This window comes from Erpetoichthys calabaricus, chromosome 9, assembly GCF_900747795.2.
Source record: "Erpetoichthys calabaricus chromosome 9, fErpCal1.3, whole genome shotgun sequence".
NCBI classification, from domain to species: Eukaryota; Metazoa; Chordata; class Cladistia; order Polypteriformes; family Polypteridae; genus Erpetoichthys; species Erpetoichthys calabaricus.
Window position 1 is genome coordinate 86,903,989 of NC_041402.2, and position 19,325 is coordinate 86,923,313.

At 38.6% G+C, this 19,325-nt stretch overlaps 1 protein-coding gene across 5 annotated transcripts in view; it reads left to right on the forward strand.

The window, feature by feature from the left end:
- gse1b (Gse1 coiled-coil protein b) overlaps positions 1-19,325 on the forward strand; it is a 745,433-nt gene that overhangs the window by 717,280 nt on the left and 8,828 nt on the right. For 4 of the 5 annotated variants that reach the window (XM_051932118.1, XM_028809828.2, XM_028809830.2 and 1 more), the window contains 11 exons: positions 4,315-4,481; positions 5,265-5,447; positions 6,084-6,269; positions 6,542-6,888; positions 9,454-9,805; positions 15,689-16,287; positions 16,903-17,015; positions 17,766-18,033; positions 18,174-18,287; positions 18,443-18,826; positions 19,006-19,290. In XM_051932118.1, the coding sequence (XP_051788078.1) occupies positions 4,315-4,481; positions 5,265-5,447; positions 6,084-6,269; positions 6,542-6,888; positions 9,454-9,805; positions 15,689-16,287; positions 16,903-17,015; positions 17,766-18,033; positions 18,174-18,287; positions 18,443-18,826; positions 19,006-19,290 (2,998 nt within the window). The remainder of the gene's footprint in view (positions 1-4,314; positions 4,482-5,264; positions 5,448-6,083; positions 6,270-6,541; positions 6,889-9,453; positions 9,806-15,688; positions 16,288-16,902; positions 17,016-17,765; positions 18,034-18,173; positions 18,288-18,442; positions 18,827-19,005; positions 19,291-19,325) is intronic. The other variant, XM_051932119.1, reaches the window with a different exon arrangement.

Sequence of the window (19,325 nt, forward strand, 5' to 3'; positions counted from 1 at the left end):
ATCATTAATGTAGATTTGTGTATCTTTCATTGTCAATTATGAAATGGAGATAAACTAGTCAGCAACTAGAGATATTGCATGTATGTTGCTAAAGACATTTAATTTTTCTTGTACTTAGAATGATACAGTGGTTTCTTTATGTTTGGAGTATGAAAATTCTCCGAAATTCACCTTTTTTCCTTAGTATTTATTAAAATCGAATTTGTTAATTGGTGACTTCAAATTGGACACAAGGGAGTTAGTGTGTGCATGACTTTGCACTCTTGTGGACTGGTGCGTTTTCTAGGATTGGTTCCTACATTGTGAACTGTGCTGCTGGCTCTTACTCACTAGGACCCTATAAAAGGTTCAGAAAAGAGATGGGTGGCTTATTTAAACAATATATTCTTTCATTTTCATTGTATTGATAGATGTTCTGTGCTATATAGTGGAACAAGCACATAATTCACACTTGTCTAATTTGTACTTTTTAGACATCTTTCATCCAAGCAATGTTTCCCTTTTGTCAAATTTGTATGACACACCATCTTAGCTTGTTGGATTCTAAGAAAAGTCCTTGCATTTTGCTAATGACTGCAGGTATCTGGTGTATTCCTGAAGCTACTTGTAATTGCTTTTTAATAGACAATTAAATTTATTGCACAATAAGAAACACACAAATGAGAATCTTTTAAAAGATTATAACACCCCAGGAGCCTTGTAAACCAGTATTAAATAAGGCCCATGGCGCAGGAAGATGCAATGTTGCAGACCCTAGGCTTTGCTTCTTACCTCCCTTTCCTTTTGCTTTTGGAGCTTGGACTTGCTCATTTGTTGGTGCTTAAGCTGATAAAAGGGCTGTGCACTTCAGGAATTAGTCTGGGAACAAAATGCCAGACAGCAGCCTTACTTCCAGATCATGGTTTGTACTCTCAGACAGTGTTTAGATCCAAGCTGCCATTTTGTTTCTGTGTCTGGCACATTTTAAGCTTAGCTGCAAGTTGTCCCAGATGTCAAGTTATTTGAATCTAGTCTGAATAATAAACAAATTCAGATTTTAAATAATTTGAATAGCATACACTCCTGTAGGTAAAGTAGAATAATCTGTTTTGCTTAATGTATTTTTAGATGCTGTGTTTCACACACACAGATGCATGTTAGTGGTTTAGTACGCTTGTTTAGTAAGTGTGTTGTACATTAAGAAAAGCACAATAAGTGCTTCACAAGACTCTTTGATTAAAAAGGATTAAGCAGTTGATGGGGAACTGTGAAAAGAGTTTTAAAGTGTTTTTTCTATGTTTGTATTCTGTATTGCTGTGAACATGAGTTGCCTGGCCTGATTTTCATAGATCTCACCTTGGAATTGATAGTAATATAATTAGCTTATTTTAAAGGAGTGAGAGACGCACACAAAAACACAGGCAGAGCTTGTTAACATGTGTCCACCCTGTTTCATTTTACAAATTTGGGTTGCAGATACAGTATGCTCAAAACTAGACATGTAGCGGTTAAACTGTTTGCAGAGAGAATTACCGGTAATTTAAGTTCAGTTCCTGCATGCTGTCTGTCATAAACATGTTTTTAAATCTTGGCTTTCATAACAGCAATCTATTTAAAGTGTATAATGTTTTTATTTGTACCCCGTGAGAGTAATTCTGTATTTGAAAGGTAATTTTCCTGTTAAGAGTTATTATATGCACCCCAGGGCTAAAATGATTGAGGCAAAGATGAGTAGTTGGTGTGGCCAAACCTGTTCTGGACCTTACTGTGGTGACAGGGCAGCTTTTCTAAGTAACAATGTAAGTTGTTAGCCAGCATTAACAGTGCATGTCAGCACCCACTGAGGACTGGGAACTCTGAGAACTATGCTAAGGGTACCTGATGATGTGGGTAAACAGCTGACAGAGGGCTATGTGCTTCAGCATTAACTGGTTTGCAGGCACTATATGAAAAGAAAGATCATGGGTGTCAGGGTGTGCAGAAAGCTGGAAAATGTCCCCCCCATGACCTATCTGTTAGTATAGTGTCTGCAAACTATTTAATTCTGGAGCACAGAAGGCATACCTATACAACTAAGTATTTTCATGGGAAATTGCTAACCACAGAAGTGGTCATAGGATTGCCATGTAAGTAACTCGAGGATGGGATATAAAACAGCGTCGGCAACATTACTCCATTGAGTGAGTCAGGACAAGAATGGGGCAAAAACTCTGCTTGTGGGAAAAACAAGACCAGAGTCTGGACAGACTGAGAAAAAGAGTGATTTGGTGTGCTATTGTGGTGGGGAAATGTGCCATCCCATCAGATAGGTAGGTGTACACAACCTTAAGCAGGCCTGGACAATAGGGTTTTGTTTCGGTTTTGTTTAATTCTATTTCATATTTTCATTTTTGTACATTCTTCACTGTAGCATTCAATTTTAATAAGGGCACCATATTGTTGCCCCTTTGTATTTCCTGTGTGGTGTTCAAGGCCCCCTTCTCATATCACACGTTTTACTAAAGGGCTGGTGAGCCAACAATTATCATGGACATCTGGCTCTCTGGCTTCTTCCCAGGCCACATCTCCTTCATGAAAGTGTTGCCCCTGCCTGTTGCCTTTCCAGAACATGTGGCATACACACAAGGGATTACCGACCCCTCTGCCAGTGTAGTTTACTTTTCTGTAGGTCTTCTGCAGGATTTAACCCAGCCCCATGCCATCCTTGAGATGTTGTTGCCCCAGCAACCTCTTGCCAGCCATGAACTATCTAACAATATGCCTAGAAATAAAGAATAATAATAATGCTTTCTTGTTATGAAAAATGTGTTTTATTTTTTTCCAGACTCTATAAATAATTGGATTACTCTCTGACTGTAGCTAAACCATGAGATCCATGCTCAGTGCGTGTCCTTGTTTGTTTTTTAAATACAGCAGACAAGTACTTTTTCAGACTATACCTAACAATGCTACCTTTATTTTGTTCTCTTTCATTCCTTTTTTTTTTCGTTGTCAGTCAGTGCGTAAAATAATTTATGGATCAGTTAATAAATTTTCCATATTAACAAGCACATGTTTGTTTCCATCTGATTCTTGCGGGTGTTTGTTAGAGTGCAGATTATTGGATTATTGTAATTTTTGTGGACTTTTCTAAAAAGCTGTTTAGATTGTGGTTAAGATTATTACATAAATTTGTTAAGTAGACATTTCTCTAAATGGTTTCACATAATTGTAGCATTATAGCATGCCATTGGGGTGTTCAAAGTGAATAGCTGAGCCTTGGTTATGCGGTTAACTATAACCACTTCTGGAGGTCCTGGAATCTCCAATTCCCAGCTGCTTCCATTTAGCGTTCATTTCTTTGAATGAACAGAGGTTATCTTTGCATTTTGAAAGCTCTTTTTAAAAGCTGTCAGTCTAATAAAGTTATCATTCTTTGTTATTTATATGGAACCTTACTTGAGTGATGCGGAAACAATTCTTAAAAGCCTGTCAGCACGTCTTCATGTAATGGACTAGGAGGATGGGAGAAAATTTTCGTACCATTCTTTAAATAATGTAGTTTGTACCTTGCAGAAAGACTAGATGACTGGATTAATCAGTGTCAGAAGGAGCTCCACATTTCAAGTGATCCGACTTGATGTTTGGACCACTTTTCTGCTTCAGCAAACATTTGTTGGGTGTTGTGGATCCCCCCCCCAACAAACTGATATGTCAGTTCTTAGAAAGCATAGATAATGTCTGAAATTGTACATATAGCAGGGTGTTTGTACTCAGGATGGCAGAGTTGGTGAAGTGCTGTTGTCTAACTGCCAAGTGAAGCGAAATAAAAAAAAAAACGAAGTGACATACTGTCTCAAAAAACATTCCTGCCATTTATTATTACACATTAGCGCATTGAAGCCAGGATAGGTCAGCTGCTGCTGGGATGTGGCTTGGTGTGAAAAAGTCTTGCTTTGGGGTGTGAGAGTGTGGATATTGAGGGAGAGTCCAATATAAATATACCCAACTGTATTGCTGATAGACTTCAGTTTATGTCCAACTTTGTCCATAACATAAAATGCAAGTCATTGTTTTGATTTCTTTGACAAAAACAACGACATCTCCATTCATTGTTACCTTTGTTTTATTAGGTTGATTAGCTTCACCAAATTGGGCCAGTGGGAATGAACATGCTTGCATAAATGTTTCCGGGTCTGATAGACTGGCATCCTGCCCCGGGCTGATTCTTACTTGTCATGATAAATTGAAGCTCCACATGATTCAATATTAGAAAAGCATGTTCAGGAAATGGATAATGAGAAGGATAGGAAATGATAAGTAATCCCATTCTCTCTCCCCGTCTCTCTCTTTTAGGCAGAATCAGCATCCCGGGGAAGCAGTCGGGATCGTCTAGGCCCAGAACCTACCTTGCAACAGGAAAAAGGTGGGCCTTCAATTCCCACGCACCTCCTTGGAAACCATTATGCCTTTGGACTAGCCCCAAATGCAGTTGTGCAGGATTCTCGCTTCCAAACTTTGAAGTAAGTATTGATTATCCTGGTTTGCACAGAAATCGTATTCATCTGAGCATCGCCTTACAAGAGTTGCTTGTACTGTGTGGCGTGTGAGTTCTAAAAGGCTATAAATAGCAATAACTAACAATAACAAATACTGCCCTGAGGTTTGACCACATTGATGTACCAAAAAGTATGAAACATGCGAGATGAATTTTTTAAATGGAGAGAAAATGATAAAACGTAATACATATCTCTACAACTCTGCATCCATGCAAAGTAATGTTTTGAGATATACACTGCAAGCCTCTGCAACATCAACAATAGAAAGTCATACACATCCATCTTGTAGTTCCATTTTAGGTTTCTACATCTTCCAAACGGGTAATTTTACACAATAACTCCTTTATTCTGACATGTCCAAACCCATGTTGTACAGTTGGCAAGCAGTCTGTACCACAGGACTGTAATTGGCTTCTTGAAGAAAACAAAGATTAAACCCTGCCTAATATATCAGCTTCCTCCCTCCTTAATTATGGGCACTGTGTTTAAATGTATGTGAACATTGTTATGTGCTGGTTTCTTTACTTTGCTATATAAAGAATATTAGAAAGGTGGTTTCATGGTTTCAAAGACAAAAAGTCTCTGGTAGTACACGAAAAATGTTAATTAAACTACTCCTGTGTCAATTTGTTTTGATTGCTTGTAAAGGATTATTTGTGCAAATTGTCTAATAGCTTTTCTTCCTGAGATGAGCTGTTTCCTGCCTAGGTGCTTACTGTTGACTGTGCTATTAATTTCTCCTTTCAGCCTTCCACGGCAGGTTCATCATGTTCCAGAGGACTACCTCCGTAGCTTCAGGCCCTATGGGGCTCACGAGGAACTCAGAATGCCATCCCTGCCACCCCTGGGTTTGGACCCAGCTGCTGCAGCTGCTGCAGCTGCCTACTATCATCCTAACTATCTGGCACCACCGCCCTTCTCTGCTTACAGGTAGCTAGCCGTCCTCTTATTGTGTGAGAGATAAACATTGCAGATTTACTGCTTTCATTTTAATTTGCAAGTTATATCGTACCTATAGTATGATATCCAGTCTGTGCTGTTTAATTTAAAAACATTAAATGTGGAGATGTTAGTTGTTGTATTTTCTTTTTGTTTTTTAAAGTCTGGTTTCTTGACATATTTCATAACCATGATTATTTTTGGAAAATGCCATTCTGGAATATGCATATTTTTAAATTCTGTTTAGTCAGTGACAGTTATTACTGTGAGGCTACAATTTAGATGTGTTCACATGGGTGATGCACCATCCCTTCCTTCAGTATAAGATACTGGAAAATAAATAACCCTGCTTTCATGAATCTTAAATATTACATCTTACCTTTCAAATGGAAAATGAAAAGATCACAGATACACAGTCTGATAGATGGTATTTGTTAATTGTGCAAAAAAAACCATCAAATCCATATAAGCTTTCTAGGCAATGTATTATAAATGTCATATGTAGATAATTTAATTAACAATTCGTCTTTTTAGAAGGCACTTCGGTCAGCTTTTTGTTTATTCAGTATATTATTATTGATGTGGAAAACTGACAAACTGACACCACTGTGCTGTTCCTTTTTCCAGGATGGATGACTCATTCTGCCTATCTGCCTTGAGGCCTTCCTTCTACTCAATACCAACACCTGGTTCCTTACCTCCACTACATCCTTCTGCTGTCCATGTGCACCTGCCTGGGGTGCGCTACCCTAGCGAGCTGTCACACTCTCTTTCTTTACAGTCTGAGCGGATTTCGGGACTCACTGCAGAACGGTAAGTGTGCACTACAGAAGAATCTTAGCTAAGTCTTTGTCTTTTGTAATACAATTAATTACCTGATTAACTGTTGGCTACAGTCCCACTCTGTGCTTGCTTTATTTATGTTTCTATTTGTTTAACAGCATTGAGGACTTAACCAGGATGCAACAGTATAAACATCCTAAATCAATATGGTCTTCAGTATCTTATCAGTGAACTACCATCTAAATTATATGCCATATAATGGAACAAAAATAATACATTTCATTCTTGTTATCCCTTTGCAGGCTTCAACTTGAGGAAGAACTGCGACAACGTGAGAGAGAACGAGAAAGAGAGCGAGAAAGGGAAAGAGAAAGAGAAAAGGAAAGAGAGCGTGAAGCTGAAAGAGAGAAAGAAAGGGAGCGAGAACGAGAGCGTGAGCGTGAACGAGAGAAAGAGTTGGAGAGGGAACGGGAAAAAGAACGGGAACGTGAGCGTGAGGCTGAACGGCAGAAGGAAAGAGCCCGTGAAAAAGAATTGCAAGCTTCAAAAGCCCTTGAGAACCATTACTTAGCTGATCTCCAGGCCCTGCGCGGCCAGTCTGCTGAGGACAGAGCCAAACCCGTTGAGAGGCTGACGCCAAATAGGCCTGGTAAGACCATGTTGTAGTCTTAAATGTTAAATATTTTAGAGGGCCTTGTTTTGGATGTAACTGGAGCCAATGGATATGTCAAGATCTGCATTAATTGTTACTGACTCTCAAACACCCACACCATATTTCAAAATAAGAAATCCAGTTATATATTGTTATATTATACATGGCATATAAGGTACTAGGATGGACTGTGGGATTTGAAACTTTTAATCTTTTGGATATTAGGTGACATGATAGAAGTGTTTAAATTCATGAAAGGAAGTACAGGGTTGGATTCAGTTGTTACAATAAAGTGAATTTTTTGTTGCCGTATTGGAGCACTGATTAAAGTTGGTTAAGGGTAATTTTTGCAATGACTTTGGAAGGTGTTTCTTCACACAGGTAACCATGGATATGTGGAATAGATTAAATTGGCAATGTAGTAGATATCAAAACTTTAGGGACCTCTGAATCTTGACAGTATTGTAAAACAGTTTGGTGAAGAGAGACACGCTGTGTTTGGCTGAATGGCCTGATCTCATCCAAACTTTTCATGTGCTCTTATGTGTGTGCATATTTATATGGTTTTACACAGCCATTTTTGGAGCACTGCAAAATGTGACACTAAGTACAACTAATGTGCTAATGTGAGAACCCTGGTGTGAAGAAATCAGTGCACAGAATTATAGTGACTATTAGGAATGTACCAAACATGATTTGACTGCTAGATTTTTCTTCTTTAAACTAAATCTAATTAGCAGTTAAGTACCTTCTATCATATGGTTGCAGTAATTTCTTTCATTAGTATTATCTAGTGCGAATGGGGAGGGCTTTTCTTTGCTTGTAAAAGACCACTATGTTGTGAGATATTGTTCAAATGATGACTCACATTACAAACAACATAAATAAACAAAGCAACGCCTTGTCAGATCAAACACTGACTGACTACTTCACTTGTCCAATACACACCTATTAGTTTTCTTGATACTCTTGCCCCTTTGATGATTTTGCCCAGTCTTAGCCTACATGCTATAATGTTCTCCATCGTGGTTAATTCTTTTTTTATGCCTTGCAGCTTACTGTAGCGACCACATTAGTATGTTTTTTTAGCCACAGTGATAGTCGAATAAAGTCAAAGGGCCAACAGTGTGCCTGTACAAATAGCTTATTAGTATGTTAATGTTTAGGCTCCCTGCTCCAAGATACATTCACGTGCAGGGCAATGGCATCACCACAGCAATCTACAGTTGTAGCAGTCAGGGGCCGCTAAGATTCACACCGTCAATGACGACGGTGATTTATTTATTTTAATAGCAGAGATCCCAGGAACGTCCCCAGCCTTGGATCGACCCACACACACACTCACCACAGAGACAATAAAGCACACTGGGAATGGCAAACAATTACAAATATAATGACCCGAAATAAGTAATGAAAACAGTAATACCACCCCTGACCCCTTCGGCAATATTACACTTAAACAAAATAAACACAAACACCACACAGCAAAGTCCATATATACCAAACGGGTTGAAAGACGAAAAGTGACCAAGTTAAGTCCAGCGATCTGAATGTTGATATGGAGAAGGAAAAATACAGTCCTACCGGTAGTTACTGATGATGTTGATGGTTGATTCAGGAGCGCTCCACTCTTCCGGAAAACCAAATAATCCAACACAGTTCTCAGTGTACAGGTAGACAGACAATCCAGGCTCCCAACAAATGAATACAGTCCAGGACAAAAAGATTAGAAAACCAATAACAGCAGGCAGAAACGACAGATAACCGCAACAAAACCAAAACGAAACAAACAAACAAACTCTTTTTCTCTTTGCCCTCTGCCCTCCTTTTAACTGCCTATGGCTACCTTTGACCCCAGCAGCCCCAGCAGGGACTGCTGGAAGATGCAGTTCTTAAGTAGCACTGCTACACAGTGATACAGGCAAGGCAGACGTTCCTACAGCACATTAGCTGTATGACCTAATGAAAGGCTGTAAACTTCAAAGGACAATACTGACCTAGCCTTGCCCACTTGGAAAAGGTAACATTTCTAATTAAATGTTTATATTTAAGAAGGTGTGATGGTTGCTTGAATTTTATTAAGTGTATAATCAATATAATTTTTAGAGAGCCATTCTGCCAGGTCTTTGTCGGGTGCAGACATCTGCCCTTCTCTTTGTTAAACCATCTGAATGATTGATGTTGTTCATGTAGAAGAGAATGATTGGCAGATACTTTTTCCAACTTTCACCTTGAAACTAAAGGCCAGTAACAGATCACTTTTGTGTTGCAGATGGATGATATTGATGGTTGCTATCTGATGACCTATTAGGATTATAAAAACACTGCTTAGACAGTGTGCACTTTCTACTAGGTTTGGTGATAGTAGATTCTCAGTACCAGCTATGGAAACTCATTATTTTAGAGCATGTTGAACCAATTTAATCTTTACTTAATTTAAAGATATTTTCAACTTTTCCAATTATGTTAAACTGGCTTTGTCCTCACCCAACACATAAGCACAGTATTGATACTAAATATATTTGAATTGACATTTTTCTTTCCTGTCTTTTTCCTTGAAAGAGAAAATCAAAGAGCAAGCACTGCCTACTCCAAAACAGAATCAGCCAGGCCTCCACCAGCCCCCTGTGGCCTCTTCTCATCACTCACTACCTAGTCTCATATCCAGCCATGGAGGTTTCTTGCCACATGCCAGTGCAGCAAGTGTTGGTAGCACACCCACAGGGGCCTTAGCAGCTTCTCTGCTGCTACAACGCAACAATGAAGAAGAGAAATGGTTGGCACGACAGAGAAAATTACGTCAAGAAAAAGAAGACCGCCAGTACCAAGTTTCTGAGTTTCGCCAGCAAGTCCTAGAACAGCACCTTGATGTCGGGAGGACAAATGAGGGTGATCAACGGGCCGAAAGCCATCGGTAAGTAGTTCTGAATAAACTTCATTGTTTTACTTCAAGAGACTTCATGTGTGATTTATCTGGTATATCAAACTGTTACAGTGGCATTTTTATTTGTGTTTGCTCTCTTCGTAATGATCCACAAAAGTGAAGTAAATAAAAAGTGATATGCATGGCTAAAAGAAAGTAATATAAACCAGAGCAGTGCCCAGAAATGTGCTATATGTAGTGCAAAAACTTCAATATTTGGCTGTGATTGTGTTAAGGAAAAAAACGTAAAGTGAGGTGCCCATGCGATTTATGATCATTCATTTTGAAGCTAAAAACTTTTCCATGTGTAGTTCAGGCCTTTGATGCTATGGCGATATCTTCCCAATCACAGAAATGAAGCCAGTAATTATGGCATTGCTTGTGCTTTCAGCAGTGTTAGGTACAAATTTCCACTGTTTATGGCATGCTATGGCATCCCCTTGATGTTTTCATGTATGTGGCACGATAAATAAATAAACAATATATATGCATGTAATAAAGCCTGTAATAATCTTGAAAGCTACTTTATAATAATACATTATGACAACTGTTTAATTTGTTTCACCTTGGCATCCTTCTGCCCCTCGCTTTCTCTTTGCCCCAAAATAAATCTTTACACACTCTCACAATATATCAGCTTTCTGTGATTATCATTGGGTAGTAGTCCAGTGCCAAGGCTATATGATCTACTGCTGTCCTCTTCGCTTGTCATGCCTCTGCAGTGGTGGGCTCTCTTTTGTAACCACTAAACAAGTTTTAATGCCAATTATTGGGGTTTCAAACTTCACTTTCAGTACTGATTGCCATGGTTGTCAGTTTCTGCACTTTAAGCTAGTGTTTGCCGTGATTATGTAATTTTTCTTTGTAGGGTATACATCAGTATTAATTTAAGATTTAGTGTGTTGTAAGTTATTGTAATTTATTGACTAGCTATTGTTTAAAGTTTAGTATTTGTATGTTTCTCTGTGTGTTTGAATTCATACATTTAGGAAGGGTATCAGTGTTTTGGATAAAAGCATCTATTAAATAATGTATATCTAAATGTCATTATCAAATTTGCACAAGACAGTGATTGACAGGTTGTTCCACGAGTCAGTGATGTCTTAACTCACGCCTGTAGCCAGCCTTTTTGTAGAATAATTTGCAGCTGCACTGCATTTCCATACATGAATTTTCTGCCGCTCTCCTCAATTTGGATTTCTATACAGTAATTTGCAGCTACTTTGCACTTCACGGACACCATGACAATTTCACTGAAGTGACAGCTGTAGCCCTTTTAACACAAGAACCTGGAGCAGTTGAAAGCATTAATCAGTTTCCCTTTAGTGTTTGTGCACATGTATAGATATCTATATTTTATTTACTGAAGAAAAACATGAATGTATGGATATCTAATTTTTCACTTCAGTGAATGTATGGATATCAGTGTATTACCTATTTTAACAAATGTAACTTTGAAAGACTTAAACTTGTAATCATTTATTAAAAGAAATTGCTCTTATGGGTGCCCTTGGCTTTATTTCTTTTTCTGAGAGAAATAACCTCATATAAGCTTTGGAGTGCCCTGGCGTATCATCCTACATTGACTGAGAGGACTACACCTGAAAGACCTGCTCCAGCTGTGTGATGTTTTATGGCTCTGTTGCGCGTAGAACTCCCATCAGGTTCATGCATTGTAGTTTAACAGAATTTAGATCTTGGCTTCCAGACTCTACATTTGTTGAGTTGGGCCATTCTGTTTTGAATGTTGCATGAGTTCAAATTTGTCCAGCTGCACCATCAGTTTTTGACTTCAGCTTTTGGACAAATGGGTTTTACAGCCTATTTAGGTTTACAGTTATACTTTCAAAAAATGTATGACTGGTTAATTGACAGAAAACAGAGACTATAATATTCCCACCAGTGGCTGTTATGCTCAAAGAGCAGTTTAGATTTTGGTAAATGTGATTTCTGTTATTATGTTGTAAAATATCCAACAGTGGCTGTTTTGCCCAAAGCATATTATCACATAATCCTTGTTCATCATCTAAAGAATCTCCGCTAAACTATCTTCTTAGTTGTTAGTTAGGCATATTTTTGGGAGAAGGGGCTGCTCCTTCCTGACCAACCACATAGACAGATTTGTTCATTGTCTTTCTGTAATATTTCTGGTAACTTTAACATGCATGTTAAACTGATCAGAATCATCAGGGAAGCAGTGATTTAAATTCATTGATGTAAGCCTGGAGTTCTTGGAAACTTCATTAAATAACTTTGAATCAGAGCATGGACTGAGTTTGGAGTAATTGCCATTGATACTGCATTTTGGAGTTGATTTTGACTTGCTGTGTTGCCTCTAGGTTTAAGGTCAGACTAGACCAAGTTTGTCGTCTCTGTGTAAAGATCTACTCGATCATGCTGCTGTCTAATGATTTTCTGTTCATCCATTAATGGTTGATCCATCTTATGCCAATTAATGCTTAGTTTAGGCAATAGTTAAGACAGGAAAGAATTAACTTTTTCTGAATCAGAAAACTATATTTTTGTTGATTTTAAGTAGTTGAAAGCTGCAGTCATCAGTGTCTTTACTAGGTGTTATTTTTTCATTTACTATATTGATATAATGATCAGATTTTTATATGTTAAATGACAGCTACCAAAGGGTAATATTACTGATTGTTATGTTTGTATGTATCAACATGCTGTATATTATGTGTTCTGTTCTGCCTATACAATTACATATGTGCATTATTGTTTTTGTATTTCATATGACTGATTCTTTTTTCCCTTTATCCTTTTAAAATGTTTTTAACACTAAGCTCCTGCACAAATGTGTAAAATCCTTATGTTCTATGTTAAAGTGATATTTTTACAATTCATCTGCAGAGAACAGGTTTTGTTCATTTTTTTTATTAACAAAATACCATTTTGTAGGCTTATTGTTCAGTGACCTTAAGAATACTAATATAAATAAAGTTCCCTTAAAATAATACTTTGTCAACAAGTAAAATAAAATAATAACAAATATTTATTATATGTACACAAAATGTTTATCCATTCGGTGTATGGCATAAACGAAAAGCATGCTTGTCATAATCACAAAGCCACAATTTTAATAAAATTTTTATAAGATTTTTATCAAGAGGATACAAGGCTGACATGTTTTACTGGTTTGTATTTATATGCACAGGCCAAGACATCTTGTAAAGGATCACCACAAGTAAATTGTTTGGAGGAGCAGTTAAAAAAAAAAAAAACAAATCTGCTTTTGAGATTGGCCAATTTTACCGATCATCAATTGAGTCATTTGGAGTGAAAATTGGACGATTTAGATAGGCAGGCAATCGATCAGAGCATCACTAGGTTTTCATGAAGACCGCTAAGAAGAACAAAATGAGCAAACCAGTAATACTGGCCAGGGCATATTCTGTTGTATCTGCACATTAGTGTAAGCTGAAGATACAAGATGGTATTCCTTCACTTCTTTGGATAGAACTGATTTTGTATATCTTTTGCAAACTGACTTTAATGGGATCTAAGGGTTACATGTTATCTGTGATAGTCCGAAAAACTTTCCATTGAATGGATGCCCAAATTGAGGTCTGCCAGTCTGAAGACTGTTGCTGTAGGAGCACAAATAACCATTTGTAGGAGGCACCTTTGTCAAGTAACAAGCCAAGACATTTATATTTTATTTCAAGACACCTCACTAGTGTGATATATACAATGTGTGTGTGTATAATTATATATATATATATCTATATATATCTATATCTAGATATCTATACTGATCAGCTACAACATTAAAACTTCCTGCCTAATACTGTGTAGGACCCCCCTGGGCTGCCAAAACAGCTCTGACACATCGAGGCATGGACTCTACAAGACATCTGGATGTGTCCTGTGATATCTGCCCCCAAGATGCAAGTCTAGCAAGTTGCGAGGTGGGGTCTCTATTGGACTTAATTTTCCAGCACATTCCACAGGTGCTCGATTAGATTGAGACCTGGTTGAATCTGGAGTCTTAAGTCAACACCTTGAAGTCATGTTCCTCAAACCATTCCTGAACAGTTTTTGCATTGTGGCAGGGCGCATTATCCTGCTGAAGGGAGGCCACTGCAGGTACACTCTGTCCACTTTGTGGTTAAGCAGCCCAATACACAGCAAGCTGTGATGCACTGTATGTTCTGACACATTTCTGTCGTGGCCAGCATTTTTTTTTTTCAGCAGTTTGTGCTACCCATGCACAGCAATGACTGTCATAGGTTTACTGGTTGTCCTTTCACCACTTTTGTAGGCACCCCACAAGACCTGCCGTTTGAGATGATGTTTTTACCCATTCATATAGCCATCGCAATTTGGCCCTTGTCAAAGTCACTCAGTTCCTCAGAGATACCCATTGTTTCTGCATCAACACATTGCCTTCACGAACTCACAGTTCACATGCTGCCTAATATATCCCACCCCTTGACAGGTGACACTGTATCATGATACTCAATGTTATTCACTTCACCTGTTCTGGCTGATCTGTGTGTGTGTGACACACTTTTCATAAAAATAGCTGGCATTTCTAAACAGCTCGTACAATATTTTTGGTAAACCCCTTAAAGATGAAACTGTACACTTCAATCACATAATGATTGCTTTATTTCAAATCTACTGTGGTGGCGTATAGAGCCAAAATTATGAAAATTGTGTCACTGTCCAAATACTTATGGACCAGACTACTGTATATAAAATGCATAAGTGATGTTCTGTCACATTGCATGCAGCTTAATTCAGTCTTAACATCATGGGGCAAAAAGCATAGCCCAAGGCAGCAACCAGTCCTGAAGTTTGCAGTTTCTTAAAACATTCAAATGAATTTGGTAAACTTAAACAATGTAAAATAATGTGAAAATTGTAGCTCCTGACTCCTTCACTTATCAATTGATTCATACTACTGTTTCATGGCCCTAGTTTATAGACAACTCTGATGATGAACTACAATGATAGTTTTCATCTAACATACTGTATTGGCCCATGAAGAAGGTTTAATAGGAGATGAGTATGGCTCAGCTTGCATATGGCTGATTCTGTTTTCTTCTTGGCAGCTTTAGTAATGCCACATTTTTTCCTTAAAATGTCTGCTCCTAACCGAGTATTTGTCGAATTATTGAGGTCAATCCTAATTAATATTTTAATGCCATATGTGTTCCTAAGAAGCTAGGTGGGCACATCTCCTCTGAATAATCCTGATTGACAACTGCATTGTTCTCCAGTGTGGTGTGAGAAAACTCAGGAAAATATATATACCATAATTTGACTGGGAGGAGAACTGTTTTTTTGGTAGTCACTTTCTCCTATAAAGCAAAAATATGTTTTTAATTTTGAGCACGTTGTGAATTGTCTTTAATGTAGTTTTAGTTTTTATAGTGCAATATCAGGTTATGTTTGTGCATGCTGAGGAAACAAGGGGTAATAGATGCATACCCCCCTGTCATATAATTTATAATTTAAAAAACCTCCAGATTACTAGATACCCTATAAATTTGATTCTTTGTTGCTTTTAATCATTTATATATATTCCAACACCTGCTATGTCCACTTCTGAGTTGCCGAGGTTAGAGCCTATCCTAGCATCATTGACAGCAGTCCTGGAACCATTCTTGGATGGTGTATCAAAATCAACAATTGCACCAGTTAGATTTGAAGTCTATACTGTAATTATAATTATTGTGTAATGTAAATTTTATTAGATAAACTTTGCTAGATGACATTATTAAGGGAAATGGAAACCTTATTAGTGTGTGTCATTCATAAGGGAAAAGAAAGGTGAGAGCACAGGGTTTCTGTTGTAGTATTTATGACCCATGTATGTTTTTTTGTTGTTTTTAAACTCTTCTTTCTTCATAGGCCTGTTACAAACCACCATGAGCCAAACAGCCGGGACATCCTGCAACATCTAGGAGCTCCACCTCCCCTCATCTCTCCCAAGCCACAGCACAGGGATCATCCACCGCCCCCACCTACTACACTGTGGAACCCTGCCTCCCTTATAGAAAACAGCTTAGAAGCACGAAGGGGCCATGAGAGCATTGCTCCTGGTCACTATGAACATAGCTGCCAAACAGTGCCCCTGTCTAAAGGAGAGAGGCAACACAATTCTGAAAAGCCAGATGAGAACAACAAGAGAAAAGAGACCGAGAAATATCCTGTGGTCCGAGGATCAGGGTCCCTAGAGCCAGGGGGACATTCCTATGGCCCCTTTCTGGCAGAGCTGGAAAAGTCAACCCAGTCTATTCTCAGCCAACAGAGGGCCTCTTTGCATTTGCCTCACCAGTTCAGTGACTTGAGTACATCGCATAAATCATGCCCCAATTACAGGAACCCACCGGAGTTGTTGCAGGGCCTGGACAATATGCTTGTTTATGATGAGTTTATACAGCAGCACCGAAGACTCGTTAGTAAACTGGATTTGGAAGAAAAGAGGAGAAGAGAAGCCAGGGAAAAAGGTAGGGGGACATATGATAGGAAAACTTTGTAATGCTGATTATCTTGGTGAAAGCAACGCTTTTTTTTTTTTTTTTTTTTGTAATGCTGGAAAGATTAGATAACATCACTGAATTGCTACCTCTTAGTTTAAATGAGCAAAAGTATAGAAGGTATTAACAGATGACTTGCTGAACTAATAATTAGCTAACCTCTGCTACTGTTGCACTTGGGAACATATTAGAGTGACAGTTTTGAGAAGGCAGTCTAGTTAAAAAGTGCTGCCGCTTTTTATGATATGGTGCACTCATGTCAAGGTCACCAGTGTCATTTGTTAAGTCATGTAGCTTCAACCTGCAAACCTGCCAGTCTTATTTAGGAAGGTCTGACTGGCTTTTCAGAAATATTAAAGGGTTTTTTTGTTTTTTTCCCTCTCATCTCGTTTCCCTTCCTAAAAGCGTACGTTTTTTTTTTTTTTTTTTATTTGCTAGCTAATTAAGACAGCTGTTGACAGGCTAGAACTGCAGCTGATATGCAGAAAGCTCTTTGTTGCGAACACAGCAAGGAGAGTGGCTTGTGTTTCTCGCGAGTTCCCTGTCACTTTCCTGCCTCAGCAGTGCTCTATTTTCTCTAATTAGGCTATTACTACGACTTGGATGACTCGTACGATGAAAGCGACGAGGAGGAGGTGCGAACTCACCTTCGGCGAGTCGCTGAACAGCCGCCACTCAAACTTGATGACTCCTCTGAGGTGAATTTGTGCTTTATTTCTTGATTTATTTATTTGGTAGGTTTAAAAAGTGGGCTTAGCATATTATTTTAGAAAGAAAGTCCCACTCTTAAAAACTGTGATTCACAGCAACCTACTTATCCTGTATATACTCATAAGTGCTGTATACGAATATCATAATATAATTTGTTGCAGAAATGTTTATTTGTGCAGACTGAGCACAGGCTGATGAGGTGAGGGTCACACATACTGAGCCTGAAGTGCTGCTGTTATGTTTGTCCATTTCGGTTTTTTAGCAACTAGATAAGCTGGTGAACAATTCTTTTTTCTTCATTTCTGTGAGTCAGTTTCATGTATCCATTAAGAAATGGATAGTCTTCATAAGAAAACTGTTTCTGATTGATTCTAAATCAAACATTTTCACAATATTTTGGCTTTTCCATATTTCAGAATCTTTCCAGTGCACTTGGAACTTGCTAGCTCTGTCAAGCAAGTTATATCTATAATAATGAAATGTATATTGAGAGAAGCTGGGCTGGAGTAGCACATCTAGATGTGATTTTTTAGTGGATTGTTCATTAATGGACATCACTTTATGTGTTTGCCAAACTCCTTCTCTTCTACCAGTGCTTCTCTCCTTTTAGAATTGTGCCTTGAGGATGGGAATGGCGCTATATAAATAAAACGTATTATTATTCCAGCTTTTCACAATCATGTAATGATCAATCCCAATGTAACGTTGTTGTTTTCTTCCAAATGCTGTCTGTGCAGAAGTTGGAATTCCTTAAGATGTTTGATTTAACAACACACCAGCGCAAGGAAGAGCTGCTACAGCTGAAAAGAAGGAAAAGGAGAAGAATGCTGCGAGAGAGGAGTCCTTCACCTCCTGCTGTTCAAAACAAAAGACAGACGCCTCCTCTCCCCCTGTTAAGCACTCGCTACACCGCTGACCAGATGAACTGTGCCCCTGAACTTGAGGACAAAAAGAAGTTCCTCACCATGTTCAGCCTCTCCCATGTCAATTCACAACAGAGGAAAGGTAAGTTTGTCTCTCCAATTGCAGTGTTTTAAGTCCAAATGCCATTTTCGTCTTGAGGGACACATAATAGGGACCCAAGGCAGGAGAATGCATTCTTCCGTACCAGGCCAGATAACTAAAGACACTGTCTTCTGATCTAGACAATGAAAAGGTTGTAGAGCTACTGCAGGCAATAAAAACGAAGAACGTAACACTAGAATCCATCAAGCATGCTTCCCGCCCCGTGTGTAGGAGCCCCACTACTTCACAAACTGGTAAGCCCTATCTCAAATGAGTGAGCGACATTCAAGTTTATTGGCCAAATTAGTTGCTTAGATTGATGTTACTTTTAGTTTCCTTCGCCATACCATCTTTGTGTAATAGTGAGAATTGTCGTGATGAACAGTTGGATGTTTTTTTCCTTTTACAGTGGATCAGGTTGCACATCATCCAGGACAGGAATCAGAAAAGCTATCTACTACTCTGGCGCCTATCCCACCTCTTCTAGATTCTCAAAAGCATGTAGACTCAAGTTGGGCTGAACAGATGAAAACCTCAGAAGTGGCAAGACCAAAGGAAAGCCTTCCTGCACCTTTTAATGTTGTAGACAAAGAAAAACCAAATGAAGGGCATGTTGGGAAAAAAAATTTAAGTTTGCTTAGTAGTGTTCGAGCACCCCATGTGACCAAAGAGGTCAACCAAAGCCTCAATGGTAGGACTAAAAACTGGGAGGCGTTCACAGCTGAAGAATTTGCTCACCAATTCCATGAATCTGTTCTGCAGTCCACTCAGAAAGCCTTGCAGAAACAGAAGGGTAAGTGTAGAGCTGATGCAATGTGGGTTTTCGTGATCAGGAGCTTCAGTCTACAGATTTCTGTTACTGAGATTGTAATCATATGTCTCCTCAGTGCTATTAGATTTAGTAAAAATTACCAAACTTGATCCTGCTAGGTAGATTTCCTAAAAAGGCTTTCCTTTGTTTTTATTTGCCAGGGACTACAATTGGACAAATCACAGAGATGCATCATAAACTGGACTCTTCAGTTCACTACAACATTCCAGAGCTCCAGTCCTCCAGCAAGGTTATGGTGCCCACGCCACAATTGCAGCAAAATGGCCAGCATGGTACTATACAGTCACGCAAGGAGTTGGCACATGAGGAAGAGGAGGATGAAGACTCTGAAGATTTAGAGGAAGAAGAGGAGGAGGAAGACTCTCCACGACCAAAATGGCATGGAATTGAAGCTATTTTTGAGGCTTATCAAGAGTACATTGATGGTAAGTTGTAACATTTACAATTGCCAGGGACCCTC